This window comes from Prionailurus viverrinus, chromosome D1 (genome assembly GCF_022837055.1).
Source record: "Prionailurus viverrinus isolate Anna chromosome D1, UM_Priviv_1.0, whole genome shotgun sequence".
Classification (NCBI taxonomy): Eukaryota; Metazoa; Chordata; class Mammalia; order Carnivora; family Felidae; genus Prionailurus; species Prionailurus viverrinus.
The window spans coordinates 96,957,603-96,985,543 of NC_062570.1; the positions used below are offsets into that span (position 1 = coordinate 96,957,603).

Below are 27,941 nucleotides of genomic sequence, written 5' to 3' on the forward strand. Positions count from 1 at the left end.
AAGAGGCTGCCCAGTGGTCTGCATTTGCCACGTCTGCTGAGATCTTAGGCAAGTAACCAAAGGGAATCCTCACCCCTTGCAGCTTATTCGCTTAGCGGTGACCCTCAGAGCAGGCTGGCTCTCCTCTCTGCCCGCCTTCCTGAGACCTTGCTCCCGAGGAAGCCAGCCAGCCCCGGCGCGTCACCCAAGCTTGCTGAGCCCTCGCAGGAGCTGCTGCGGGGACGCTTCCAGCCCTCGGAGGCCTGGGCCCAGCCACCCACTGGGAAGGAGCCAGAGGGTAGGCTCAGGAGAGAGGGAGGACCTCCAGCAGAGAGCGGAGATGCCGTGTGAGGCACCCCCCCACACACACAACATGTGGGCTAAGGCCACTGCTTAGGGCAGTCACTTCACCGTCCCTGCCCCGACCCCCGGGGCTGGGACCTTCTCGTTCTCCATTGTGAAGGGACTGTACTAAGTAGAGGGCCTTTCAGTCCTTCCAGCTCAAGTGTTCTATGATTCTCAGGGTGTTGGGCCGGCCCTGGGGAGCAGGGTGAAGATAGGCCTGGGGCAGGTGGGGCGACCTCCCTGTGGGGAGATGCACAGGCACATTTCACACGGACGTTTGACACATAAATACTTGGCCCTGTTGGTGGGAAGGACAACCAGAGCCACAGAGCCTCTTCCTCTACCAGAGGTTTTTTCTTCTCAAGCTTTTTGGTTGACATTTGTCCGACTGAGGTGTCACCCAGCCGGAAAGCAGTCAGATAGAGGAACTGAGCACCAGGGATCCCTTCCAGAAGGATCCACCTAGAGCCCCCTCTCTCCCTCCCCTCCTCCTCTGGCACTCTCCCGGTTTTCCTCCTCTCTCTGTTGATTCCCTCCTGGGTGAGAACATACCTACGGCAAGGGGTCCTCCCATGTCCTTCCCAGCCACCAGAGCCGTTAAGGAAGACAGAGAACTATTCCCAGCCTTGCGTGCTTCCCTCTTTTCCTTCCTAGATTTGGGGAGCCTGAGTTATTTCAGTGAGCCTCAGAACTGGAAGAGGCATTCCCAGATCCTCAGATATAAGAAACCTTTAAAGCTGAGCCATTGAGAACATCACCTGTACCTTCACTTGTAGAAGAGCAAATGTTAGAGCCACGGTTTGCAAAGAGGTCTGACTCTTAACGAAGGGAGCCGAAGCCAGATCCTTCCCCAGTCCTGTTTCTGGGGCAGATGGGAACACAAGGCAGAGGTGGGGACTGTGATTCCTTCTAAACCTCCAGAGGCTGTCACCCTCCACCGAAGCCAAGAGGCTGTCCTGTGGGCAGGTCCCCGAGCCTGCTGGACTTGGTCCTCCTCCCTGACGGAGAAGGTGGGGGCCTTCTCCCCAGGGGCCGCCCCGCTGGAGGGGCCTCAGAGGACAGGTGCTGTGCACCACGGGCTTAGGTGATGGCTGGGACCTGGTGCCGAAACTCGAGCTGCAAGTCTCCAGTCAGGCAGACGTGGATAGAGATCCCCCACAGAAGGAGGCCCCTTCCGCAGGCAGGGAAACCCACTTCCGGGGGACATCCTGTCTCCCACATCTGGGGCAGAGCAAGTGACCCAGAGAGGCTTGGCCCATGAGCCAAGAGGGGCTCTAGAGGCTGGAGAGAGGGGCTGAGATTTCTGACGCTCTGGGGAAGAAGCACAAGAGAGGCCTCTGTCTTCCCTTTGTCTGGAAGAACTGGGACCCCCCGCCCCCTGCCCCTGCGGAAGGCTCTGGGCAGGTCTGGTGCTGCTCCAGGGACAGGCACCTGAGGCAGCCTGAGGCAGCGTAAGGGCCGAGAGGCCGAGCGCACACATCCATTAGCAAACTCCGCACGCTGCTCTTGACCCCCTGCCAACACGGCTCCAGGCCCTAGCTTGTGTGTTCCGAGGTATAAGTCCTTCCACGCCGGGGCACTCCTCAGCAGCCCTGGCGAGAGACCAGAATGGGTGGGGGAGGGGACAAGCGTCCCCAGGTCCTCCTGGAGGGGCCTGGCTAGCTGGAGAACAGAGCTGCCCAGACCTGCCCACCATAACAGGCACCCTGCTGGCTGCAGGGTGTTGGACCGTCAAGGAGAGCGCAAGTGTGTGCCCGAGCCCCTGTCCCCTCCCGGACCCCTGCCCGCAGCTCTTCCTCTCTCTAGAAGCTTTTCTTCTTCTAGCACTGTGGGTGTCGTGGGTGGTCTGTGTCCGCTCCCCTGCGGTGTTCACCCAGATCCGGGGTCTCCGGGAGCGAGGGAGCCGGGTGAGGCCCCCTCAGGGACTGTCCTAGATGCCAGCATCGCTGGATGACAGCAGGATTCTTCAGCTCCAGCTCCTTTCCTGTTCTGTCCATCCCCCCAGGTGGGTCCGGCACAGGGGACGGCCAGGGTGGGTGAAGGCGAGGTGGTGCCTTGGGCCCAGGAGGTCGGATGCTGTGGGCTTTGGGAGGAGAGGAGATGGGAGGGCAGGAAGCCAACTCTGTAGGGCGGCCTGTTCTTCACTGGCCTGGTGACCAGGGGACCACACAGCAGAGGGAAGGACGGACATGACTGCTCGGTCTGGATGGGAATCTATCCTTGACTCAACCCTCAAACCGGGCAGGGCAGAAGAGCAGGCGTGGGGAGAAAGGGTCTTCAGCTTATAATGGATGCAAAGCTGCAGAACTCGGCCACCTGGCTTCCTCCGATGCTTCTGGCCAGGAGCAAGGGTCTCGGCCTCAGTGCCAGAGAGGGCGGGGCCTGCTGCCCCCTCCCTCCCAGTGGTCCGTGGGGCCTCACACTTGGGGCGGCTGAAAGTGCTGAGGGCCAGGCCCCTGGCCCAGGCCAGGTTCCTAAGAGGAAAGTCGAATGGGAGGCTGGGGGCCTGGAAAGCATGGGCGTGGCCAGTGCCCCGAGGTGGGGGAGGGCATGGGGATGGGCTGCGAGGGGCCCTGTCATGTGGCCCAGGAGATGGCCGCGCTGTGCTCCTTGGCCTTCATGCGGAGGGCCGCGATGCTCGAGGTCTTGCGGTCCGGCTCCCCGTTGAGCTCATAGCCATTGAGGCCCGGGCTGAGCCCTGCTGCTCCAAACAGGCCACCCATGTGTGTCTGGCCCACATGACCGCCGGCCCCAGAGACACTCAGGAAGTCGGTGACGCCACTGGCCCCCGAGCCAGGCGGGTGGGTGTGAGGGGACATGCAGGCAGGCACCGGGTCGCAGGGGACCACGCAGGCTGGCACCGGTGAGGCGGCCCCATTGTTGCCGATCCAGGATGGGTTCTGAATCTGGGGAGAGGGAAGGGAGAGGTGTCACAGGCTTGGCTGGGGCAGGGGTGGGGGTGGCGGGTATGCAAGGGGCTTGCTCCTATCCCCAGATGACCTGTCCCCGCCTAGGGGCCCATCCTTACGAGGAGATCATTCTTGAGTGTTCACCTGAGAGTCTCTCAAAACCTTTATGGCCATCCAGACCTAGGAGGGTTTGGGTTTTATGCTTTGGCTCCTCTGTTCCCAGCAGAGACAAATTCTGTTTTAGGGACTGAACTTCAAACTTCATCAAAGATCCAGTAACAGGGACCTTCCTGGCACAGCTAACCAGCTGAGGGCAGCCCCCGCCTCAGCCAGCTGACGTGCAAATTTTAGATGTAGTTGCAGACTTTGTCTCTCCCTCCATGAGCCCCTTAAGGTCAGTAACAGCGTCTTACTTGCCTGTGGTTCCTCGTCAGGCCTGGGGCATCCCAGGTACCTGAGAAATGGGAGCTGACCCAAACCCAGAGAGCTCTGGCGTTGGGAACATGGGCTCTGGGCGTGCGGGCTGTGGTGTGCAGGGGGCAGGGCCAGGCAGGGGGTGCAAATCTCCCCCATGACCCGTGGTTAAGGGTCCAAGGGCTGTGTCCTTGAGGCTTCAGAATTTAGGATGGACGGGGCCACCTCAGAAGGCTGGGAGTGCACATGAGGGGATGGACGGAGCCAGGCTGGTTGCCCACGTGCCAGGGTGTGTGTGTGTGTGTGTGTGTGTGAGACAGGCGGGGGTGCTCAGGCAGCAGGTGGGGGTAGACTGGAGGCAGACCTGTGGTGTGGAGGGGCAGGGTGAGCAGGACCAGAGGAGATGGTGACCTCCCAGCCATGTGCAGGGGATTCCTGCTGGCCCTCAGGCAGCTTCTGCTGGCCGGCTCCCCTCCCCACCCAGTGTTTGCAGTCCACACGGGGCAGGGATTCCAAAGCCAAGTGAGGGAAGATGGCTGCCCCCGAATCTCCATGGGGCATTGCCATGGCAACAAGAACTGTTGGCAGATGGGCCTGACCGCCTTCCTCCTGGTTGGGGTGACGAGGAATCAGGGGCCTCGCCCCTCCCCTCGGTCAAAAGGCTGATGTGTGATATGCGGTGCTGCAGGTGGGAGGGATGAGGCCGCCCTGGGCTGTCCGCCCCCCATCCCCCCCTCCAGGAGAGAGCTCAGGCAGCAGAGATGCTGGCCCAGGAGCCAGGCTGGAGGCCCAGCCTCCCGGGACAGAGGGAGGGGAAAGATCAAAGTAAGCAGCAGGAACCGAGGACGAGGTGTGTGTGTGAGAAGGAGAGAGAGAGAGAGAGACCCCACATTCCTCAGCCTCACCTAGCCCTGCCCCCTGCCCCCTCACTTAATCCTGGGAGGCCGACGGGCAGAGCTGGTCCAGGAGGGGTGCCCAGGGGCTGTGGGACAGCAGGGCCCTGACGGAGAGTCTTAAAGGAGACAGGAAGGCCTGGCTTACTGCCGGGTGGGGCCAGGCCCGGAGCTGAAGGCAGAGGCCATGCTGCCACCAGCATCAAGAGGCCCGAGGGGAGGGAACGGTCACCTCCACCAGACAGACTGAGGGGTGTGAGGAGTGGACTCAGCCAGAGGGACATCTCAGCTCCGGGTGCCGGCCACTACTCACACTCTTCTCGTCCCTTTGCCTCCCACGGAAGACTCCAGTGTCACTAGAATGGGGGCTGGCTGACGGGACGGGACGGAGGGGAGGATGGGACACAGTCGCCTGGGAGAGCTGAGGGCTGTAGCGTGACCTTTATCGGGCCGTTCATTCCCCCAAGTACTTCTGCGTTGTCTAACCTCTGCCTTTCAACAACCTCACGAAAGACTTGGGGAGGGTCCTTTTATCATGTCGGTTTTTGGGTGAAGGAACCAAGGCTCAGAGAGCTCGTGGCTTGTCTGAACTGAGAAAGGTCTGGGGCCGGAAAACAGCCCATCTCGGGACTCAGACTCCCATGCGCGCTACAGCCTTGTGTCACGCCCGCCAGGTTTCAGGAGCTTGCTTCCCTAGAAAACACTCTGAGTGGCTCCTGATGGCCCGGAGGCCCTGGTCAGCAGCCTGCCCTGGCTCTGACATCCACAGCAAAAACGGCAAAAGTGGCAGAGGGGAAAGCCGTCCTCTCTGTCCCACCCTGCCCCTCCCTCATGTCCAGCCAAGCCTGGGCCAGCACTTAACGTTGGGCAGAAAAGGCCTTGGGCCTCCCACATTCAGGTATGAACACACCTGGACCGGGCCTCATGTGTCCCATCTCAGGGGACCCAAGCCCTCCTCTGAGGTGCCCATTCCCAGAGCCCCAGGAGCCTGGGGGGCTGGAGCCGGCGGCTCGGGGCCGGGGCTTACCTGGGCGTAATTCTCAGCTCGGGTGAGGAGGGGCAGCTCGTAGGCGGTGGAGAAGTGGGTGCGGACCTGCTGCATCTGTCCAAAACGCTCTCTCTTCCTCCACTTGGCCCTTCGGTTCTGGAACCAGACCTACAAGGCAAAGCAATTGCCACAAGGGGTCACACAGTGCAAGCTGGTCCCTCGAGCCCCCACCCATCACAGTGCATGGTCAGGGCCACGGGGCTGCGGGGAAGTGTCTGCCTCAGTCTTTGGCCTTAAGGCTTATAATCTAGAATGATCAGTGCTGAGAGTCAGGAAGGCAGCGTACCCCCAACTAACCACAGTGTGATCTTGGGCCAGACTTCATTTTTCCAAGCTTCAGAATCCAGAGCAGGCAAGTGTCACACACCGGCCACCTTACCAGGTCATCTAACCAACCCCAGCGCCGTGTGGCCGAACCTGCTGCAGGCCACAGACTCCTGTGGGCAACCCGACAAAAGCTGTGACCGCTCCTCTAGAAACTCGTCCCCTGGCCACTCACGCACACAGTCTTGCCATGATTTTCCAAAACGTCCATGGTCCCCTGGGGCCTATTGGCCCAGCATCAGAATTCCTACCTGTCTGAATACCCTCTGAAGCCTTCTTGTTGGAAAACCTCCCCACTCAGGACCTCTGTGCTAAAGCTTCTATGGAGAACAGGGGTTCTGCTGGGTAGCAGAGGCAGTCAGGGGCGGCTTCATGGAGGGAAGGGCTGAGGGGAGGGCCTGAGTGTAGAAACAGCAGGGCATCCTCAACCCCAGGAGGCCATGCTGCCCAGCTGGGGGGCGGTGGGAGAGAAAGAATCGTGGACGCAGAGGTCACATTGTGGAGGACCTCGTTGCTTAATAGAGGGGTTTGCTCTTGGTGTGGTCAGTAAAAGTGGCCACTGCAAGGTCTCGTGCAGAGGGTGGCCCGACTCTGGGGAGGAGCGAGGGCCCACCCGTCACTGGGCAGGGGCGGGTGGGACGTTGGCTTGAGCGGGGACCTGGTGGGGAGGGTGGTCTCTGAGCCAGGCGTGTGAGCTGTGGTCTTTGATGGGCGGGTGGGGGCTGTCGGGTCCTTTTCCTTTGCGGGAACGTCCCTGGCAGGCTGAGACCCTTCCCAAGGTTCACGGACGAGAGCTGGACTTGAGGCCTGCTGCTGCTGCCTGTGACTTGGGATCTGGGGCAGAGACCGGTGGGAAGAGGATGTGAGGAGGCTTCGGGCCAAGTCGTCAAAGGCAGACCTCGGAGATCCCCAGGGAGAGGTTCCTGTCAGCTGGAAGTTCACCTGCCGGTCGATACAGGTGCAGGTGGGCACACATCAACAGCAGGTCACTGGCAGCCGGCACCCTCGAAGAGGGAGGAGCTGGGCCCGAGGGCTCCCAGGGTAGCACGGGGTCTGCTCAGCCTGCTCTGGCTCCTGGTGTAGCTGGGCAACACGGTGCCCATTTGGGCGTTGCCACCGGCCGCAGTTTCTGTATCTGGAAAATGGGGCCAATATCTGAACTGACGTCCTCACAGGGGTTGGGCCTCACAGAGCAACAGGTGAGACAGATGAGAAATGTCCTAGTTTTTAAGATACTTCACACTTGTTTATTGATAGCTCCTGACCTTTCTTGCTGTCTTTTGCTAAAGGAAAGAGGACAAAAAAGCTGGTGTGTGTGTGTGTCTCACGTTAGTGTGAGGAGGGTGGGGGCAGGGAGGGAGTGCGGGGCTACACCTCAGTGTCCCTCCCTAGTCCCAAGGATATGTGTGCGTGCACAAGTGTCTCTCTCTCTCACACACACACACACTGGCTGGCATTGCTTTCAGAGTCCTTCTTCCCTGTCTCGACTCTGGTATAAGAGAAGCACTCAGCCCCTGCCCCACAGCCTCCCGGGGCCCCTTTTCCTCCAGGGGCTCCTGGGGTCCGGGCCCAGGCCGCCCGCCGAGAGCCAAGGGCGGATCGGGTCTCCACTCTGTGCCGCTGAAACGGGATCCCCCTTTATCAGCGGCCTGGAATGGGGGACTGGGGGGCAGGATGAGAGAATGAATCAGAGAAGTTGTTTTCATTTCATGTTTAATTTCCTGCAGGCTTAGCTCAGTCTTTCCGCTCCTTCCTTAGCCTCCCAGGGTTTTCTGTGGGGGAAGCCAGGGGGAGGGGAGAAGCCCACTGCAGGCATCAAGATATATGGCTCCATTCTTTCTTGGGGGGGGGGCAGGGGAGAAGGGGAGGGAAACTGTCTGTGGCTGATGCTGCGGGGTGGGTGAGGGGGGTTTCCCTGGAGCCCCGGGGTTGGAGCGGCAGGTGAAGGTGTCATGCAGGCTCTGGATGGGCTGGGGGGGGGGGGTGCTGCACTGGGAAAGGGGTGGCTGGGTCCAAGAAGTGGGAGGAGGAGCAGAGTTGGGGGCGATGGAATGTGGAGGCTGGAGCTGGGCGTGGAGAGCACGGTGGGGGTGCCGGGGTTATCTGGAAGGACAGCTGAACGGTGGGGGAGAGCGGGGAGCACCACGGAGTCAGCAGAGAGGGCCAGGCCCAGGGATTTACCGGAGGGTTAAAGACTGAGAGGGGAGGCCAGGCTGTGGGGCAGCGGCACTGCCCCACCCCTCCTCCCCGGCCCGCAGCCCTGGGCCCTGCTCCTGAGCAAGGCTGGAGCTCTTCTGCCCAGGCCCGGCTTGAGTCAGCCTCTCGGGTCTGCCGGCTCCTCCGCGCATCAGCTGGGTGGTGGCAGGGCGTCCTCGCGCCCCTTCGGAGCTCGCGTTGGAGGGCCTGGAGATTAGGTTCGTCTGTCCTTCCATTTCTGAGCCCTGGAGCCTGGCGCTCTGAGAACTCCCCACAGATGCTCTGTGCCTCAGGGCTCGGTGGCCCCAGCCTGTCTCCACAGGACAACCCTAAGGGGGAGAGGGGACCACGAGGTCCAGCCTTCCAGTCTGCGTGTCGCACCCCAGGACCACCCCGCTCCCGGCCCACCCCGGCCTGAGCCTGCTCAGCACAGGCCTCTCCCCAAGGAACCAACCGTCTTGGCGGGGGCCTCACTAACCGCAGCCCATCTGGGGCCAGGGTGGGGTGGCCCAGGGCGGGGAGGCCTCTGTCTTATTGTCTTCAGACACCAGCTGCGGAGATCGGAATCCCAGACAGCAGAGAGAGGCCCCTGCAGCCCCCTGGAGCAAGGCCAAACCCTGAGCTTCTTCCCGGGAAAGGTCCATCTCGGAGCCCCCCACCTCCTCCCTGTCCCCACCGCCACTCCACGCCAGGCACCTGGCTTCCCACCAGCTGAGGATGGGCCCCAGAACAAACTGAGCAGAGGCAGGCAGGGGGCTCCCTCACCACTCCCCCCAAACCTCAGGGCACTGCCAGGCTCGATCCAGAGGTCTGACGCACATAACGATCCCACCCACCCTGCTGCCTTTATACAAAGAAAAGTCTCAGAACAATATGGCCCATGTCCTGGCACGGCAAGCTAAACTAAAAGAAACAGTGGGCCGGAGCTCAGGAGTCCTGGATTCTGCCACTGAGTCACTGTTCCTGAGTCATCTGATCACCGGTGGTCCTCCTCTTCCTTATTATCAAATGAGAGGACCAGATGATCCTTCCCGGCACTAACATTCTATATTCCTATGATCATCCTCTTAGATGGTAAGATATGCAACACATCAGGGTTTCCCTTTCTGCCTTGGCTGCCGGGAAGCTCAGGGTTGAAATTTGTGCTCGGTGGCAACTAGGATTCTTAGCCTAGGTGTTTGACATAATTATCTTCCTATTTCATGGACGTTGTTCTTGTTCTAAGATGAAAATGATAAATCATGAATTGTAAGCTGCCTCAACTCCTTTTTAGAAGTAGGCATAAATTGTGTGTGTGTGTGTGTGTGTGTGTGTGTGCACTCGCACACACGTGTACAGAGGGGACGCTCTGTTTTAGCTGTATCGTGGTACCTGAAAAATGTCCTATGTGCCCCAGTGTCATTTCCATGTTTCGTACTATAGGAACCATCCTTCCTCCGATACTGAGTGGATTCTACGCCTGGGCACTCCCAGCCATTTGTCAGGAACACACACATACTACACGGAAGACGAACTGGTCTATCCCTCACTGACACGGTGCCTACAGGAATGCCCCACCACTGGCCTCTCCCTTCTCCACTGGCTCCTTCAGTTCCTTGCAATCCACTGGCAGAGCTGAGGCCAGATTCTGGGGTTCCCGTCCAGACTCTGAGGCATGTGAGGTCACATGGTGGCTTCTCTTGATTCAAATAAGATAGTTGGGGTGTGAAGGTTTCTAGAATCACAGTAAAGCCTCCACTGCCCCGTCTTCCTTCCCCAACCATTCACCAGGCACTGGGCAGGACTAAAAGACCCGGGGAACTTGTGACTCAAAACCTGACTTTTCAGTCCCTTTGGGTACATGCAGTTTCTGGATGGCTACATTATTTATGGTGACTGCCGGTCCTTTTTCATAATATCCATTTCCAATGAAAACGTTTCTGGACTGTGTTAAGGATGCCTCTGCCTGATTAAACAGAACATGATTGAGACCGATGAACCTTTAACTGATGCCTTGGAAATACTCTGGGGAAGGTTCTTTGGGGAACTGATGCAGCAGGGGGCGCCCTTGGGGCCTGCTGATGAGGGAAGGCTCTTTGTCCTGGCACTGAACCCACTTCTGAGCTGAGCCCAGCCCAGCTGAGCCGTCCCGCCTTAAAAAAAAAAAAAAAAAAAAAAGCCAGACTGCTCTTCGCTGTCAGGCCGTTGACTTCCCCAGCCCACTGGAGGGAGAAAAACTGTCTGACAATACCTTATTTGCCATTTCTAACAGGCTCTGGGGTGGAAAAGCTGACCGAGCATGACATTTATTTGTGTGAAGCTGAAGCCTGAGCTTCAGTGCAGGGATTTTGTCGGCCATGTTTTGGGTACTCAGAGGTTTTTGCTTCCTCTCCGGTTCTTTTCTTGCTATAACTTCATGCAAGGAGGGAGGACACACCTCTCTGGACAAAGGAGGTCCACCGATCCACAAATATTTCTTTTTTGCCCTTGCTGCTGTGAGTTCAGCCTTCTCTAATTGGTAGGGGTGCAGGGATGAGCAACCAGACAGTACCTGCCCCCAGGAACCCTCAGTGTAGTGGGAGGAGACAAACAGATAGTTTAAGCCGCTCGTAAATTCTCACAAAACAGGATGATGTGGTAGAAGGTGACCCGGCTTGTGTGGGTTTGGGATGAGTTGGGTTGTGTTGCATCGAGTGTTGGTTTGGGTTATGTGGTGTTAGGTTGCGTTCTGTTGGGTAGTGTTGAGTCGTGTCGGGTTCTGCTGGGCTGGGCTGGGTTGGCTGGGCTGTTTGGGTTCTGCTGGGTGGGGCTGGGTTGGCTTGGGTTGGGGGTTTTGGCGGCTGGATGGTGGTAGAGGGCTACGGCTTTAGCCACGGCCATCAGGAAGACTTCACAGAGAAGGTTACTGAGTTGGGAGCTGAAAGATGGATGAGGAGGCAGCCATCCCCGGCAGAAGGAAGAGCCAGGCTGTTGTCTGCGTCTGCCCATTGGAATGCCGTAGCTGTCTTCAGGTCTACCCTGTTCCCATCCTAAGAGACAGGCCTTCGAGAGCAGACACGGGTCACCTCCTTTGTGAAAAGGCCAGGATGCTCACACCACACGGGGCCCAGAAACACAGCTAACAGGCTTCCTGGCCTCCACTGGGGACTCTCCTTCTGCCCCTGCTCCCGCCAGGGCAAGAGGCCCGGTATTCAGGTGGACAAAAGCAGCCTTGCTCCGGTCGAAGCAGGGGTGTGAGGGGCAGGTTCTCCTTGGACTGAGATAAAGAAAACCCTGGTGTGGTTGAGGGACAGTCAGGTGGCCCCAGCTTGGGCCACCAGCCCAAGGGCGGGCCCTGCTCTCCCACCCTCTCCCCGGGGGGCCCTCACTGACCTGCACGCGGGCCTCGGTGAGGTCTGTCCTCATGGCCAGCTGCTCCCGTGCGTACACGTCGGGGTAGTGGGTCTTCTGGAAGACCTTTTCCAGCTCCTCCAGCTGGTAGCTGGTGAAGGTGGTTCGGTTCCGCCTCTTCTTACCCTTGTTGCTCTCTGAGTCGGCCTTATCCAGCGGGCTGGGGAGGTCGGCACTGGCCCGGTCCTGGGTCCCCTTCACCCCAGCCTCCTTCACACTGAGGTAGCTGCTGTCCATCCCCACGGTGTCAGAGTCAGGCGGTAACTCTGGCTCACCCAGCGAGCTCTCTTTGGCTGGGGGGTGGGGAGGGGAACAAAGTCAGAAACCAATGGCTGAGCCGAGCAAGAGGAGAGGGAGGGACGGGAAGAGCCATCCCCTGCCACCTGCCCCGTCTCAGAGTCACACTGGAGGTGAGGTCAGGAGGCCTGGGTTCTAATCCTGGCTTGCCATCAAAGTGCTGTGTGACCTTGGGCAAGTCCTTTTCCCTCTCTGAGTGAGCCTCTGTGCCGTCATCTCAGAATGGACCCCTTTCGGCACCGATGTAACATGACTCTGGTCAGCCAATCTGATCTCTCAGATCTTTAATCCCCGTCCCCCACTGGCCCTGGGCTCTCCCTTCTAGAAGGATCCCCTTTGCCACAACTCTGCTTTGGGCATCGAGGATGCTGACCCAGTGCCTCAGACTCCCAGGGCAGGGAAATCTCATGCAGCAGCCGTGTCTGGCCCAACGGGGCAGGGGCAGAGAGGAGGGCAGTGTCGAGGCAGACAGGAATGGCCCTCCTCTCCTGGCCTGGTCCTGTTTGGGCTCAACAGGAGCTGTGGAGACCCCTCCCCTCCCACCAAGAATCCAGCCTGGGGGGGGGGGGGGGGTCATACTCTTGCCCTCTGCAGGTTTCACCTATTGTCCTCACAGGGTCCTGCCTGCTCCAGGCAAGTACTGCATGTACTGGGGACACTGGGAGGACACCTGTATCCCCAGGATGCTGCCGTGTGCGCCCCAGTAGATTTAGACGAAGCTCTCCGCCTGGGCCCACAGCCATCGCCATCTGACGGAATGGGGCTCTGCTGGTGGATTCCTAGACGCCCAGAGCTGAAAAGGACCAGTCGACCTATGTAAGTCAAGGATAAGGAGGCGGAGGCCAGAGGGGACAGTGGGGCGGGGAGTAACTTGTCCACGTCCAGATGGCCCAGTTAGCACCCTGGGCGGACACACTCAGAGTCAAGTTTAGAGCAGGGGCTCCGGAGCCAGTGGAAGGAGTGACTCCCACATGTACCTCTCTCCAGCTGTGTGCTTTCGACAGTTCACTTAACGTCTTTGTGCCTCAGTTTCCCCCTCTGTGAAACGGGAATGAACCTATCTGTGGGATCCTCCTCACGGGGTAGTGTGGGGTTAAGGAGGCCGACATGCAGAGCCCTCGGCACAGTCCCAGCTTCTGGAGGTTTCTGCCCGGGTTGTTATTCCCAGTTCCGCTATGGTCTTCTGGGCGGCAGAGGACTCTTAGCCCGGAGAAGCCCTCGCGGCAGGCAGGCCCCCCGCCCCGTGTGTCTGAGTGCAGGAGTGTGTGCAGGCGCTGGCCTGGTGTCTGGAGACCTGTGTGAGCCCACCTCTGAGCCACACTCCCCTGCCTGGGACTCTGGCGGGTGAGATGAGGCACCGGACGCAAGTACAGATTAATAAGGGGGAGCACGTGAGAGGGCCTCCCACGTACCAGCTGACTGGCACACGCACGCCTGGTGGGTGTGGGCACCTCTTTCGGGAACAGGTCCAAGCCGTGGGCGTGACGTCTCGGGACACTGCCTCTAGCTCAGGTCTCCTGACTCCATCCATATCCTGGGGGCTGAGGCGTCAGGGTGGCTCTCCTCCCTGGCTTTCTGTGTGCCCTGAGGACTCTCACCGCTGGGAAGGCGAGAGGGACATTTGCCTGTCGTCCCCACCTCTCTCCCCACAGCTCCGATGAAGGGGGTGGAGGTGAGTGCCCAGAATGGACCTGAAGCAGTGTCGGGAGGCCATTCCTGAGGCCACTGACAGCGCCGAGGCCGCCGTGGGGGGACGGCCCACGGGCATCACGCATGACACCCATGTGAGCCTGGGCACACGCAGACTGCCACGGCTTCGGTGACAATGTTATGCAAACTGCAACGGGCAGCTGGGCCAAGAGCTTTCAGCAAAGATATTTATCTTCCTGGCAGACAAACAAGTTTTATGTTTTGGGTTTTTTTTTTTTTTTTTTTTTAGAGAAGAAATCCCACCCAGCCTCACCAAAAATAAACATCTCCGTTATGCAATTTCCTGGAGCCCAGACTGGGGGCGGGGGGGGGGGCAGACCCTGCCCCTCCCGCCCCAGCACTGATCTCCAGGCTCCATCCCATGACCCCACGGACCCTAAGAGTGCCCTCTGGCATCCAGCCTGGGACTGGGACCACCCCGCACAGCAAGAGGGGCCGGGCTGCACATGTCACAGAAACCGAGGGCTGTAGGGACCAGCCCAAACTCCTAGTTTTAACTGGGGGAGGAGGCTAGTGCAGGGAGAGAGAAAGGGAGGGAGAGAGAGGGCAGGGAATGTGTGTTAATCAGTGAGCCCCTAGCTCATGGGTCAGTCCTCTATTCCTACCCTCCTACCCTGTGGGCTCAGGGCCTCTTCCCAGGGAGAGAGGGGGAGGGCCAGAGGGATCAGGGAGCTGTCATCATCAAGGAGTCCTGCTGGCTCATCCTGGGGGGCAGAAGGACCGGCCTCTGAGGATGAGGAGGGAAAGACGTGGCCTCTGAGAGAAGGCCCTCCGTGTCGACCTAGTTCTAGGCTTAGCCAGTGGGGAGGCAGCAGAGAACAGCCAGTCTTCTATGGCGAGAAGTAAGGATCTAGTTTCTGGTACCTCCAGCCACCCACTGAGCCCGAGCGAGTCGGGGTGAAATGAGACAGCACGGTGTGCACAAAGACCACCGGGCCAAGAGTTGGGAGATCGGGTCTCATTTCCAGCTCTACCACCATCTGCCCCGGACCACAGATGACATCTCTCAGGTCTCAGAGTCTCATCTGCAAAAGGGAGCAGCCGTGCCCCGTCTGGAGTGGGGGGAGGAGGCAGGGGTGTGTCACTGCCTCAGCCCGGTGGAGTATCCCCCCTGCCTCAGTCACCATCGGTGCCCTCTCAGGATCTGAGAAGAGGGGAGAAGGAAGAGGAACCTGTCTGTGTCCAGGAAAACTGTGGCCAACTGGAAAGGCCTAGAGATGGACGGGATTCTGGCAAACGGATGTTCTGGCTTCTCAGAGAAGAGGGAAGCAAGCTGTCTAACCTCAGTCTTCACCGTTGATCATTTTGCTTTACGTTGGAGGCTGGGTCTCTAATTCAGATAACAAAGAATAATTCGCCAAGGTCTGGTGGCCCATCCAGCTGGTCAGAATGACAAGCCAAGGCTCTTTCAGGCACTCAGTCCACAGATCCCAGGCGGGCTATGGTGGCAGGGAGCTCACTACCATCAGGACAGCTGGGCTGTTCATCCCGAGGTCCAGCCAATGTCGGTCTCTTAGACATAGGGCTTATTGGTCCTGGCTCCAACTACCCAGGGCCCTTCCCAGAGACAGCGGCCACACCTCCCAGAGTCTTCTGCCCTCCTGGCTAAACAACTGTGGTTTCCACCACTATTCCTCAGGTGGCCCAAGTTTAACAAGGCTGTTTGAGACAGGTGGGCCCCAGGGAGGGGCTGGGTGATGGTGCTGGACCCTGGGGCAAAGCCAGCAGATTGCTCTCCAACTAGATGATCCTGAGGAGCTAGGTGGCGAGTCAGCTGGGTGGCCCAAGACAAGCTTGCCCTGCAGTGCCCTCGACAAGACAGTCCCTGAAACCAGAGGACCCCGCTGCTCATGCTGAATGAGTCTTGACTAAAGGTTAGCTCCTTGTTCCTCTCCATCGTACCTCCAGCCACCTGCCTGGAATGCCCTTCCTTCCAGCTGACTTCCAAGATCCAGTTAAGCACCAGCTCCTCCAGGAAGTCCTCCCAGACTGCAACAACCATACAGACCCCTTTGTCCTCTGCTCAGCCTCTCCAGTTACTGCTTGTGTTTCTGACTAGTATACAATCAGGCCCCGAGTATCCATTTCCTCTGGTGGAACATCAGTTCCCCAAGGGTTGGAACCTCATGTCATTGACCTTGGGCTTAACCCAGGGTGGGGCAGATGGCAGACATGCAGTGAGAAGTTGCTGAAGGATAAAGAACAAATTCCAATAACCAAATACTACGGAGCTCTCACTCTGTCCAGCTACCTCCATGTGCCTCCTGTGTGCAGCTACGTGCCCTATAGGTACATGCAGAAAGCATTTGTTGAACAAATAAATGGATCGATTCCTCCTGCTAGACAAGGAGGAGAAAGGTGGATAGGATACGTGAAGAAGAGGCTTGCAATCACTAATGTCTCCATGAACAGCTGACAGCTGCAACAATGGGGGGAGACGAGTCGAGGAAGGGGAGAGGGGAGAAGACCAACGCAGACTTTGAAGGGTGTCTCTGTGTGGGGGCAAGAGGGAAACAGGGGGTGCCAGAGAAGCAGAAGGAGAAGCAAAGAGTTGGGATTCATGGAAGGGGCTCTAGGATTTAAACGTCCAGGAAACCCAGTCCAAGATCTTCTGGGAGCCGGCTTCATACCCACCACGTTGCCACACTGGGGAAAGGCCACTGGGAGACTCTCGGCTTGCCCTGCTTCTGGGCCAGCCTTCTTCAGGCCTCAGCACTGGCACTGCATGGGGCTGAGAAGCAACAGAACCCCCGCCCCTTGGTCTAAGCCACCCTCCTGCAGGTCTGGCTTCGCCCCTGCCCTTCCTTCCACACGGACTCGGGACAGGCGCCATGTAGACGCCCCTCCCATAGTGCGGAGGGGCCCTCAAGACGGTTTTGTCCCAGTCTCTGGGGCCCAAGACAGTACAATCCCAAACTGCAGCTTCCCAGTGGAATGTCTTGATCTGGATATAAGCCCCCGGCCACCCAACGGAATCAAGTAATGTGCACACATAAAACATCAACAGCAGTCAGTGCCTGCCCCACCGGGGGGTATGCATGCAATGGCGATGGCGGCCATGATGGCAAGGCATCCCTTCAAACAATCCCAGGTAAATATTTCCAGCAACCACTTCTCATGAAGTAGAAGCATATGGTTCAAGGATATACTCTTTTTTTAAGTTTATTTATTTATTTTGAGAGAGAGAGAGAGAGAGAGAGAGAGGGAGAAAGTGTGCACAAGTGGGAGAGGGGCAGAGAGAAAGAGAGGGAGAGAGCGAGAGAGAACCCCAAGCAAGCTCCGCCCCACCAGAGCCTGATGCAGGGCTTGAACCCACAAACCGCAAGATCATGACCTGAGCTGAAGTCAATGGCTCAACCAACCGAGCCACCCGGGCGCCCCCAAAGGGGGTCTTAATCAGGAGCCACAGAAGGCCCTCCAACCTCTGCCTGAACTCCAAGAAATGCAAGAAATAGAAATTCTCTCTTCACTCCCTCACCCTCTGCTCATTGTCCCCGTTCAACCCAGTGGCGTCACTCTAGCCTAGTCTAACCTTTTTTTGATATGAAAGTCCTTGGGAGATTTCCAAAGGTGACTGTGCTTTTTGCTTTCATGGCTAGGATCACAAGAGAATGCACTTCTGAAGCCACTTGCGGGAGGGTGCGGAGGCCTCTCTGCGTGCATTCTTTCTGCGTGCAGGGACGTGCCCCCTCGGGCCTGTGGCACAAGCCTGCCGCTGGGAATGGGTGTGGGGAACATATGTGTCATTGCCTGCGGACGGGTCTATGGATGGGCAGGCTTGTGGGGTCGCGTGCAGGCCCCCAAGTAGGATGCGTGCTGTGGTGCACGGGGATTTGGGTGAGTGACCGTCACTCGGCAGATACACGTGGGTGGGTATGGACACGGGAGGGGTTTGTGTAGCTGTGCACAGGCCCGTGCATATGGAGCGTATGTCTAAGGGGCCTGAGTAATTTTATCCTCCATGGTTTTGATTACATCTATTTTTCCTCCAAACATCTGCTTCGTGGGGGACACGCCGCTCTCTCTGTTCTCGGGTGAGCTGGCCTCGCACACCCTGTGGCAGAGTGCACAGCGCCGATGTAATCTCCTTAAACAAAACAGGCCAGCGTGAGGCCCTTTCATGCTATTTAAAGGGCACTGACTAAACCTACCGCTGTCCAAACAGTCGTGTGGGGGTAGGGGTGAAGGTTAAAGGTTAGCCATTGATCACATCCCCGGTCCACCTCATCTGCCACTGGGCTCTGTCTTGAGCTCAGCCTGGATGTCCCTTGTCTAGTTCCAGGCTCAATAAATAACGCCGAAGGGGCCGCAGTAACTGGGGTGGCGTTTCAGGGAACGCACAGAGAGCCGATACCTGTGCTCACCCGGGACAGGCAGACGTGTCCAGGAGCTGCCCATCTGCAGAGGACGGGGGGTGGGGATGGAAGTTCAGGTGCCTGGGCCAGCCACCCGCAGGGGACGTGGGCACCCCTGTCCGCCAACACAAGCCCTCCAAATGCTTCTTGAAACAAAGAAAGTTCAAGAAACTAACACAGACCCCAGGAGGCTAAGGAGACCTGAGGACTAAATGTGGTGTCCCGGATAGGGTCCTGGAACCGTAAAAGGACGTTGGGAAAAAAACTTGTGAAATCTGAATAAAGCGCGGGGTTTAGTTGACAGAGATGCAAAAAGAAAAAAAAAAAGTGGACAAAACACCTAAGTACACGCTTCACCCAAGAAGACAGACAGGCAGCAAAAAAGCAGGAGAAAACGCTCTTGACGTGTTACCCACCACGGAAATGAAAATGCAGCCACAATGGGATATCACTACACACCTATTGCAATACGAGTGAAAAACCTGGCGACACCGGGTGATGACGAGGACGTGGAGCAACGGCAAGTGTCCCACGTGACCCGCTGGCGGGAAAACAGGGCAGCAGCTACGTAATCAAACACACACTCCCCACGTGACCCAGCAACTCCACTGCGAGGCACTGACCCGCAAGACATGAGGACTTATTTTCTGGGGGAAAAACACCAAACCTGCAGGCAAATGTTTATAGCAGCTTGGGTCCTAATCACCCCAAACTGGAAACAACCCACATGTCCTTCAACAGGTGACTGGATAAGCAAACTGGAACAGTCACGCAACAGGATGCTACTCAGAGATAAAGGGAATGAACTATTACACAGGCAATTGCAGGCAAAACTCTCAAAAGCAGCACAAGGGTCGGTAAAAGAAGCCAGACTCAAAATTGACATATGTATGACTCCACTTATTTATCATATGACACTCTGGGAAAGACAACGGGGATCAGGATGGAGAACAGATCACCGGTTGCTAGGGGCTGGGGAGGGGGAGGGCTTGACCATAAAGGGCTGGTGTGTGGACTTATCCGGCACCCCAGTCGTCGTGGTGAGTACGTGGATCACGCACAGGAATGTGTTAAAATTCATAAAACTATACATCCCCAAATTTAAATTTTGCAGCATATTTTTTTTTAATTTTCTTTTTTTGAACGTTTATTTATTTTTGAGACAGAGAGAGACAGAGCATGAACGGGGGAGGGGCAGAGAGAGAGGGAGACACAGAATCGGAAACAGGCTCCAGGCTCTGAGCCATCAGCCCAGAGCCTGACGCGGGGCTCGAACTCACAGACCGCGAGATCATGACCTGGCTGAAGTCGGACGCTTAACCGACTGTGCCACCCAGGTGCCCCAGCATATTATTTTTTAAATGAAAGATATGTAAACTATAGGGAAAATACAAAACTGTATTTACATATACTAAAGAAAAACTAATAAAAAGTCTGTATGTCTTTCCCCAGAAATCTCACTCCCCAGGAATTTATCCTAAAGAAATGATTATGGATGGGCACAAAGAATTAGCTAGGGAGAAAGTTCATCATGGCATCATTACACAGAAAAACCAAAATGACCAATTACTGGACAGTAATAGGAGACTGATTGGTTAAATAAAGGATGATATTTCCATAAATAGAAGATCCTCCCTGATAGTCTTTATTCGGCAAACTGTTTCTTTTTTGGCATTTAGCACACATTGTTATGTATCTATTTGGGATTTTTCTCTTTGTTTATTGTCTCTCTCTGCCTTCCGGTAAAACAGGGAGTATATCTGAATAGGTTTCCTTTGTTTACCCTTGTCTAATGCCTACTACTGTGGCTTGAATATAGTAGGTATTCAATAAACATTTGAGGAGCAAATGAATGAAACAGATATTATAAAAGAATAGCATTTTAGTATCCAGAAAGATGTTTGAGTTGTGGTAAGTAAATCTCATCTTTAAAAAAAAGTGGAGGGGGGGGTAGTATCTGTCTTTAGAAAATTCTGGAAGTTTCCAGAGCTGGGAATGCAGGTATATGGGTTGATTTTGTTCATTATTTATTTATTTATTTATTTTTGCTTTGAATAAAAAATTTTAAGCTTATTTATTTATTTTGAGAGAGCACGCGTGCAAGCACGTGCGTGAGAGCGGGGGAGGGGCAGAGAGAGAGGGAGACAGAGTCCCAAGCAGCCTCCACGCTGTCAGCGCAGAGCCCAACTCGGGGCTCAGTCCCACAAACTGAGGACATGACCTGAGCCGAAATCAAGAGTTGGAGGCTTAACCGACAGCCACCCAGGTGCCCCTGAATTGATTTTCTGTTTGTTCTACCATAGACAAGAATTGCTCTTATCATTTTAAAATGCTATTTGAAAGTGGCGATTAGATCTCGAATGATGCCTGCTTTGCTAGGGTGCTGGACTCTACAGTGAGATTTGGGGAGATAAGAGCATTGGGTGTAGGGGTGGGGCGGGGTGGAGGAAGGGTAGGGATGCTTCAGAGAACAGCCCCCTTTGTGGTGGGGATTGGCTCCTATCCTCACAAACGGGGGCCCCTATGACTCTGACATACTGGAGGCTTTCAGGCCACAGGCTTAAGTTCACCTCTTAATGGCTTTCTCTGCCTTCAGGCCCACAACCCTCAAATACAACCAGACAGGCTGTGTAAAACACACACACATCTGATTGTACGTTGACCCTCTCGAAAGGCTTTCACCGGTCCCCAGAGCTCACGCTGGGACTGCCAAGGAAAATAATACAGGGTGCTCAGTTAAATTGAATTTCACAGAAACAACAAACAATTTTTAGTATAAGTATGTCCGAAATATTGCATGGGAAATACTTGTAGTAAAATTGATTCATTGTTTATTCGAAATTCAAATTTAACTGAGCGTCCTGGTTTTATGGTTAGCTTTTTTTGCTAAATTTGCCAGCCCTACAAATCAGGCTTACCGTGGCCTTCAGGATTCCCAGGCGGAACTGACCCCTGCCTGCTTCACAAACTTACATCTTCCCGCCCACCCCCTCCACCTCACCTCCAGCCCCACAGACCCGCTTTCACCCCCACAGGGCGCGTGCACACACACACACACACACACACACACACACGAGCGGCTTCGCGTCTCCGCATTTCTGTCTGCTCCCTTCCTGCTCCCTGGTACGTCCTGCCCCCCCCTACATCAGCCCTCATGCTAGCACCTGCATATCTTTCTCCATAACTTCTGTGGCCTTTTTTCTCATCACACAGAATAATCTGTGTCCCAGATGGAAAAATGTTAAGAATCAATAAGCTAAGTGAAGATAAGCCAAGAGAAGAAAACCACACACACACACACACACACACACACGGACACAATTTTTCATAAACTGTTTTTAACCTAACACCATATTCTGTACATCTTTCCATGCTATCCCATATTCTTTTACCACATCATTTTTTTGAAGTTTATTTATTTTGAGAGAGACAGAGGGAGCATGAGCAGGGGAGGGGCAGAGAGAGAGAGAGAGGGAGAATCCCAAGCAGGCTCTGCGCGCTCAGCACAGAGCCCGATGTGGGGCTCAAACTCATGAAACTGTGAGATCATGAACTGAGCCGAGATCAAGAGTCAGATGCTTAACTGACTGAGCCACCCAGGCCCCGCCTACCACATCATTTTAAAAAAAACAATTTTTTTTTTTTTGAGAGAGACAGAGTGCGAGTGGGAGAGGGGCAGAGAGAGAGGGAGACACAGAATCCAAAGCAGGCTCCAAGTTCTAAGCTGTCAGCACAGAGCCTGCCGTGGGGCTCGAACTCACAAACTGTGGGATCATGATCTGAGCTGAAGTCGGATGGTTAACTGAGCCACTCAGGCGCCCTACCATCATTTTTAATGACTACATATTATCCCATCACAGGGACAAATTCTACTTAGTCAATCTCCTACTGCTGGGCCCCCGGGCTTCTGATGGTTTGAAACTACAACAGGCCTGTGATGAACATCCTTGCTGTTCAATCCTCCCTACATTATGGTGATTATGTTAGAAGCTCTAAGAACTAGAAAAACTGAATTAGATCACATTCACATTTGAAGGTCTCTGATAAACATGGCCAAACATCTTTCCAAAGACACGCCAGGTTCCTCAGCAGCTAGAATGCCTCTTGCTTCAGGGCCAGTGCCAGTCATAGTGTTTTAAAAATCTTTGCCAGTTTTGGGGGCTCCTGGGTAGCTCAGTGAGTTCGAGTCTGGCATCAGGCTCTGAGCACGGAGCCTGCTTGGGATTCTGTCTCTCCTTCTCTCTGCCCCTCCCCTGCTTGTGCGGGCATGCACGCTCGCTCTCTCTCTCTCTCTCTCTCAAAAAAATAAACTCAAAAAAAAATCTTTGCCAGTGTGATAAATGAAAGTGAGATCTGTTTTGAACTGACATTTTCTATTACTAGTGAAGTTAAATCTTTTATTAGTTAGATTCCTTCTTTTGTGAATTGCGTCTACTGGACTTCCAAGATTTGGTGCAAGGGGGACCCCTTCTTCCCCCCCCAACCCCGGGCTGGGCTTACCCCTTGAACACTGAATTCTCTGCTTTCACGTGCTTGTGTGTGGGAGTGTCCCCCCCAGTTGAGTGTGAGTAGTTCAGAGCGGGGCCTCCCTGATGCCCTGCTGGGGTCTGAGCCGGGCATGGGCTCCTTCTGCCTTGGGTGGCTCTGTCTGTCCTCCTAAGGGTGGCCAAGGGCACCTGCAGCAAACACTGCTGTATGGATGGGGTGGCTGTGGCACAGGAGTGGGAGAGGGGGCCCAAAAGTCCACGTAGCCGCAAGGCAGGGCGTGAAGGACCAAAGGTGGCCCTGTTGCTGCTATGACCCTGCACAAACATTCTGGCTTCTGTTTCCTCGGTTCGACAAGTACAGCCCGGATCCCTGCCAGGGACAGGGGAAGGGGTTACCATGGGAAACCACAACTGAGGACTCAACAGAGCCCCGGACACGATGCTCAACCACAGGGTGGGTTCCCTGGCCCCTGCCTGCCCAAAGGTTCTAGAGCCCCACTCCCAGCTGACCAGGATCAAGGCTGCAGTTGCCCATCTTGCCACCAGGAGGCACTGCAGTCACAATTAAGTTCCTCAGGGCGGATGGTGGTCCCCAGGGCCCCAGGCCCTGACGAGGTTTCTAGAAGTTTGTTTGAAGGCCGAGGTCCAACCTGGGAGGGTTTGCAAACAAGCAGTTATTCAGTCCCACTATGTGTCTGCCACTGTCCTAGAACTGCAAGGGACACCGAGATGAGGGAGGTGGGTCTCTGCCCTTCCCCACAGAGCTCGTTCCTCCCCCAGTTCTAGGGGTTTCCACATTCTTGATTGATTTCAACCCCCTCAAAACTCCCACAAGGGTGGCTCTCCTGAACATCCTCACTCTACAGATGTGCAAACTGAGGCTCAGAGAGAAAGAACGCACTGAATGTCACCAGCAACTGAGTGGCAGGCCCGACTTGAGATATTTTTATTCCCCAAAGTTGTGGGGATTCCCTGGGGAATCCCTGGTCCTCCAGCTGCTTGCAAATGAGCCGGACCAACGCCCCCCACGACCTCCGGTATTTTCTCCCAGTTGGCTATGTTGCCAACCCCTCTGTGGGTTCTTCGTGGGGGGAGGGGGCATCAGCAGAGGCAGGGGCTGCGGCCCCTCCACTATCGCCCCCCCCCCTTAGACAGAAGCTCTCTCTGTCCTTCCCACATGGGGTGGGGGTGGTCCTTTTCGGGGCCAGAGGACGGAGGGCGTTTCCCAGAGCCAAGGAAGGAAAAGAAACTAGCAGCACGCTCACTGAAATCCAGCAACTGTGGGCTCTGTGCTTTGCTCAGGACCAGGACGTCCGTCACGCCTCCACGGCTGTGCAATAACTGTGTGAAATACCCCCAGAAAGCGAGGCGGCGGGAGCCAATGACTTGTCTGAGAACGTACAAGAGGTGGGAGGCCTAAGGTTCGAACCCCAGCCTAGGGCATTTTCCATGCACCGTCCTAAGGCAGAGGTCCCGTGAGGGGCTGGGATGGGGCAGCCGGGAGACAGGGTCAAGAGCAAGGAACAAGGCTGGGAGTCTCAGGAAGTGGCCCCTCTCAGACGCCTCTGCAGCGGGCCCCTGGGTGTCCTGCCTTCGGTGCCGGCCCTGACAGAACTCCATCGAACATCCGCAGCGCAGAAGGAAACAACACGTACAGGTGCACCTGCATATAAACCAGTACGTGCATGTACACACGAGAGCCTGCAAGAGACCTTGAGAAGAGCGCAAATACGGCAAAAGGTGAACCGGGGACTCGGGTAATGGAATCTGGGCATTCTTCGTACTCTGCTCGTAACTTGCCTCTAAGTCAGAAACTGTGTCCAAATAAAAAGGTTTTAAAAAGAAGTATGTGAATAGTGCTGTACTGTATATTTGCAAGTCACCCGAGAGTAGATCTCAAAAGTTCTCACCCCAAGAAAAAGACTTTTTGTAACTATGGAAGGTGATGGATGTTAACTAGATTTATTGCAGTGGTCATTTTGCAACATATCCGAACATCAAATCATTACATTGTACGCCTGAAACTAATACGTTATATGTTAATTAGACCTCAACTAAAAAAATCTTTTTAATTTTTGTAATGTTTATTTATTTTTGAGAGAGAGAGACAGAGACAGAGTGCACGCGGGGGAGGGGCAGAGAGAGAGGGAGACACAGGATCCGAAGCAGGCTCCAGGCTCCGAGCTGTCAGCACGGGGCCCGACGTGGGGCTCGAACTCACGAACTGCAAGATCATGACCTGAGCTGAAGTCAGGCATTTAACCGGCTGAGCCACCCAGGCACCCCTCAATTACAATTTTTTTAAATAAATAAAAAAAAAAAAGATTAGGATTTCAAAAAAAGAAGCATGTGGGTGTGAATGGGAAGAAGCCGCTTTATGCAGGAATCCCTGCTCTGAAGCCGGTGTTAGTAGTAATTTGAACAGGGGCCTGTACTGGAGTGTAGTTAGCAGCCACTGCCCTCCACAGCCTTCACAAATGCACCTGCGTGCCGATATCAAAATCACAAGGCGGGGGCGCCTGGGTGGCTCAGTCAGTTGAGTCTCCAACTCTTCATTTTGGCTCAGGTCATGATCCCGCAGTTCGTGAGTTCGAGCCTAGTTCCCCAGGGTCAGGGGATCTAGCCCTGTATGGGGCTCCGGGCTGAGTGTGGCTCCTGCTTAAGATTCTCTCTCTCTTCTGCTTGTGTGTGCTCTCTCTCTCAAATAATAATTTAAAACATCACAAGGCGGATGCCAGCCCTGGGAACGAACCTTGCTTTCCCAGCCTTTTGAAAACCCTCATCAGAAGTGACTGATGACCCAATCGGAGCACATGATGCTTCCAGCAGCATTTCTAAGAGGTACTTTATTTTTTGAGGCCATTATAATGTCAGCTTTCTTACAATTAGTTTGAGTGAGTGAAGTTTCCTATATCAAAAAAAAAAAAAAAAAAAAAGGAATTATAAGAAAGCCACTGACAATAGCCCAGACATGGGAGCAAGTCATTGTCCACGGCAGATGAATGGATGAGCAAACCGTGATCTATCCGTACAACGGAGTATTACTCAGCCTTAAAAAGGAAGGAAATTCTGACCTATGCTACAATATGGGCACGGCTTGAGGACATGCTGACAAAGCCAGTCACAAAAAGGCCCCACTCAGATGAGGTACCTAGAGCGGTCAAGTTCACAGAGACAGAAAGTCGTTGGTGGTTGCCGGGGGCTGGCAGGGGGATGGGAAGTTAGCAGTTAACGGGTATAGAATTTCGGTTTTCCAAGATGAGAAGAGCTCTAGAGATGGATGTGGTGATGGTTGTACAAGCTTTTACTGTATTTAATACCACTGGACTATGCACTGAAAAATAGATGTTCACTGTACTTCAATTAAAAAAAGTGAAGATGGTAAATGTCATGTGATGCGTGCTTTATCGCAATGAAACGAATTGGGAAAAGGAAAGAAAGTGCACAAGCCAGTGTCCCTTGGGGCCCTTGTCCTGGCTTCAGCCCGCTCTCTCCAGGGCTAGGTCCCTTCCACCTCCCAGCCTACACCCCCAAATTCTTTCCCGTGTCCTCTCCTGATGCTGTGTCTGGGTTTGCATCTGCTCACATCCTTGCTCCTTGGTTCACTCGGGTGTCCGTTCATCAAGCACTTCCCTTTGGTCACAGCCTCATGGAGGGGACAGGCAAGTAATAGCGGTCAAATGACCCAGGGCCTGAAGGGCAAGAGCACTGTGTCCCGGGCACAGCGGGGTCCACAATGAGGAGTGGTCAGTTCTGCTTGAAAAAGTCAGGGGAGTCTTCGGTGATGGCATGGGCTTGAACAGAGTTACTGAAAACCAAAGAAGTCTTGGCAAGACTTTATGGCAAAACAGGACGCCTCCAACTCTCCCAACCATGCAGGTCCTCATTACCAAGGAGGAGCCTTAGACAGGGGCCTCCCACCAGGGCTGGTGACAGTAGGGAAAACAGGCACAGAATCCCTTTGAGCAGTGCTGACCCATCCACTATCTCATTTGATTCTCCCAATTCCCAGGAGCTTGGTGTTGTCACTCCCATTTTACAGATAAAGAAACTGAGGTCCTGAGATGTGTAACAACTTGCTCAAGATCACACAGCTGGGGGTGGGGGGGGGGGTAGAGCTGGGACTGGAACCCAGATGGCCCAGCTCCAAGCCCAGTGTCCTGCCTGGTGCCTCTGAAGGCAGTGATGGGTCATCTTTCTTACACACACAGGCTTTTGGAGGGAGTGAAGGCAGGCTTCATCTTGTCACCAAAAGACACAACTAAGCCATAGGAGTAATTCCCACCTCAGAGGACTAATCTAAACCGAGTTTTAGGATCACCCTAAAAAGCCCCACTTATAATGGAACACTTGGACATCACCTCCTGATATTTACTAGGGTGGGCGGGGGTCTTGACTTCTATCAGAACTCACACCCCCCTGTTAGCTGCTTCTCAAGGAGACAGACTGGAAGCTCCCCAGCTCCTACCTTCCAGGCCCAGCCCAGGTCTCATCTCCAAGCTCTGCCTCCCATGGCTGGAGGAGATTCTGACACCTTACAGGGGAAGGGGTGCCGGCTGGGGCCGGGTCTGCTGCCGGAGAAGCAGAAGGAGCCTCCCAAACCCACCCCTCACCCTGGCAAGAAGCCTCAGAACTCAGAGACCGCACTAGACCACCCTCTCCCCTACAGGAAGGATACGGAGGTCCCGAGCGATCACACAGCCTGTCAGTGGGAGACCTCTGTCTCCTGATTTCAAGTGGTTTTTCTGTCCATTGCCCCATTCTGCCTCCACCAAAGCATACAGCCTTGGGCTTGTCCCTAAACACCTCCCACAGAGTCCTCTGAGCCTCTACTCCTCCTCTGTAACAGGGAGAAAGCCCAAATCCCCAGTCTCCCCCACGGAGGCACTATAATAGCACTTTCAGACCCAAGGCAGACAAGACAGAGAAGCTTAAATCCTGCACTAGGTGAAATGGAATGAATGAGAAATCGTTGGAGTAGGACAGACTTGATTTCCAATTCCGCCACTTATTTGATTCGTTCATTCATTCATTCATTCAGCAACATTTCTGGAGCACCAGCTATGCGCAGGCAAAGTTTCAGGTGGTGGAAATACAAAGCCCAACAAAGGCCCCTTTCTTCAAAAGGCCCACCTTCATGAGGGAGGCAGTGGTTGTGGTGCAGATTGCCGGACAGAGCAGGGCCATCTAGGCCAGGCGAAGTGGAGGGTGGTATTTTTAGGGAGCAAATCCAGATGTCTCTGTAGGAGGGGCTCTGAGGCAATAGTCTGATTGGCGGGGTGTGTTGAAGCTGTGCTTAGCTAGCACTTTACCTAAGATGAGGAAATGTCAGTTTTCCCTATCAAAGAAATGGAGAGTCTAAGGAAGATTACTGAGGAGGTTCCCAAGCCACCAGTGGCTCTGTCACTGAAGGGTATGACTTAGCTTCTATGTGCTGTGGTTTCCTCATCTGTAAAGTGGGGCTGAGAACGTCCACATCCCAGAATGTCTGTGAGTTTTGAAGGACACAGTGTGCAAGGATGCATATATCCCACGATCCCAAGCTGAGTGTTCTTTGTGCCTCCATCAGTGGGAGTCCCCCTGGATAAACTAATACGGTTATTATTTGGGGTCAG

General features: G+C 55.2%; 1 protein-coding gene across 1 annotated transcript in view; it reads right to left on the bottom strand.

Annotated features, from left to right (window-relative positions):
- Positions 1-2,886: 2,886 nt before the first annotated feature.
- ALX4 (ALX homeobox 4) overlaps positions 2,887-27,941 on the bottom strand; it is a 42,263-nt gene continuing 17,208 nt past the window's right edge. The window contains exons 2-4 of the mRNA XM_047823549.1: positions 11,460-11,770; positions 5,568-5,696; positions 2,887-3,230 (exon numbers count right to left, since the gene is read on the bottom strand). Of these exons, the coding sequence (XP_047679505.1) occupies positions 2,901-3,230; positions 5,568-5,696; positions 11,460-11,770 (770 nt within the window). The 3' untranslated portion in view covers positions 2,887-2,900. The remainder of the gene's footprint in view (positions 3,231-5,567; positions 5,697-11,459; positions 11,771-27,941) is intronic.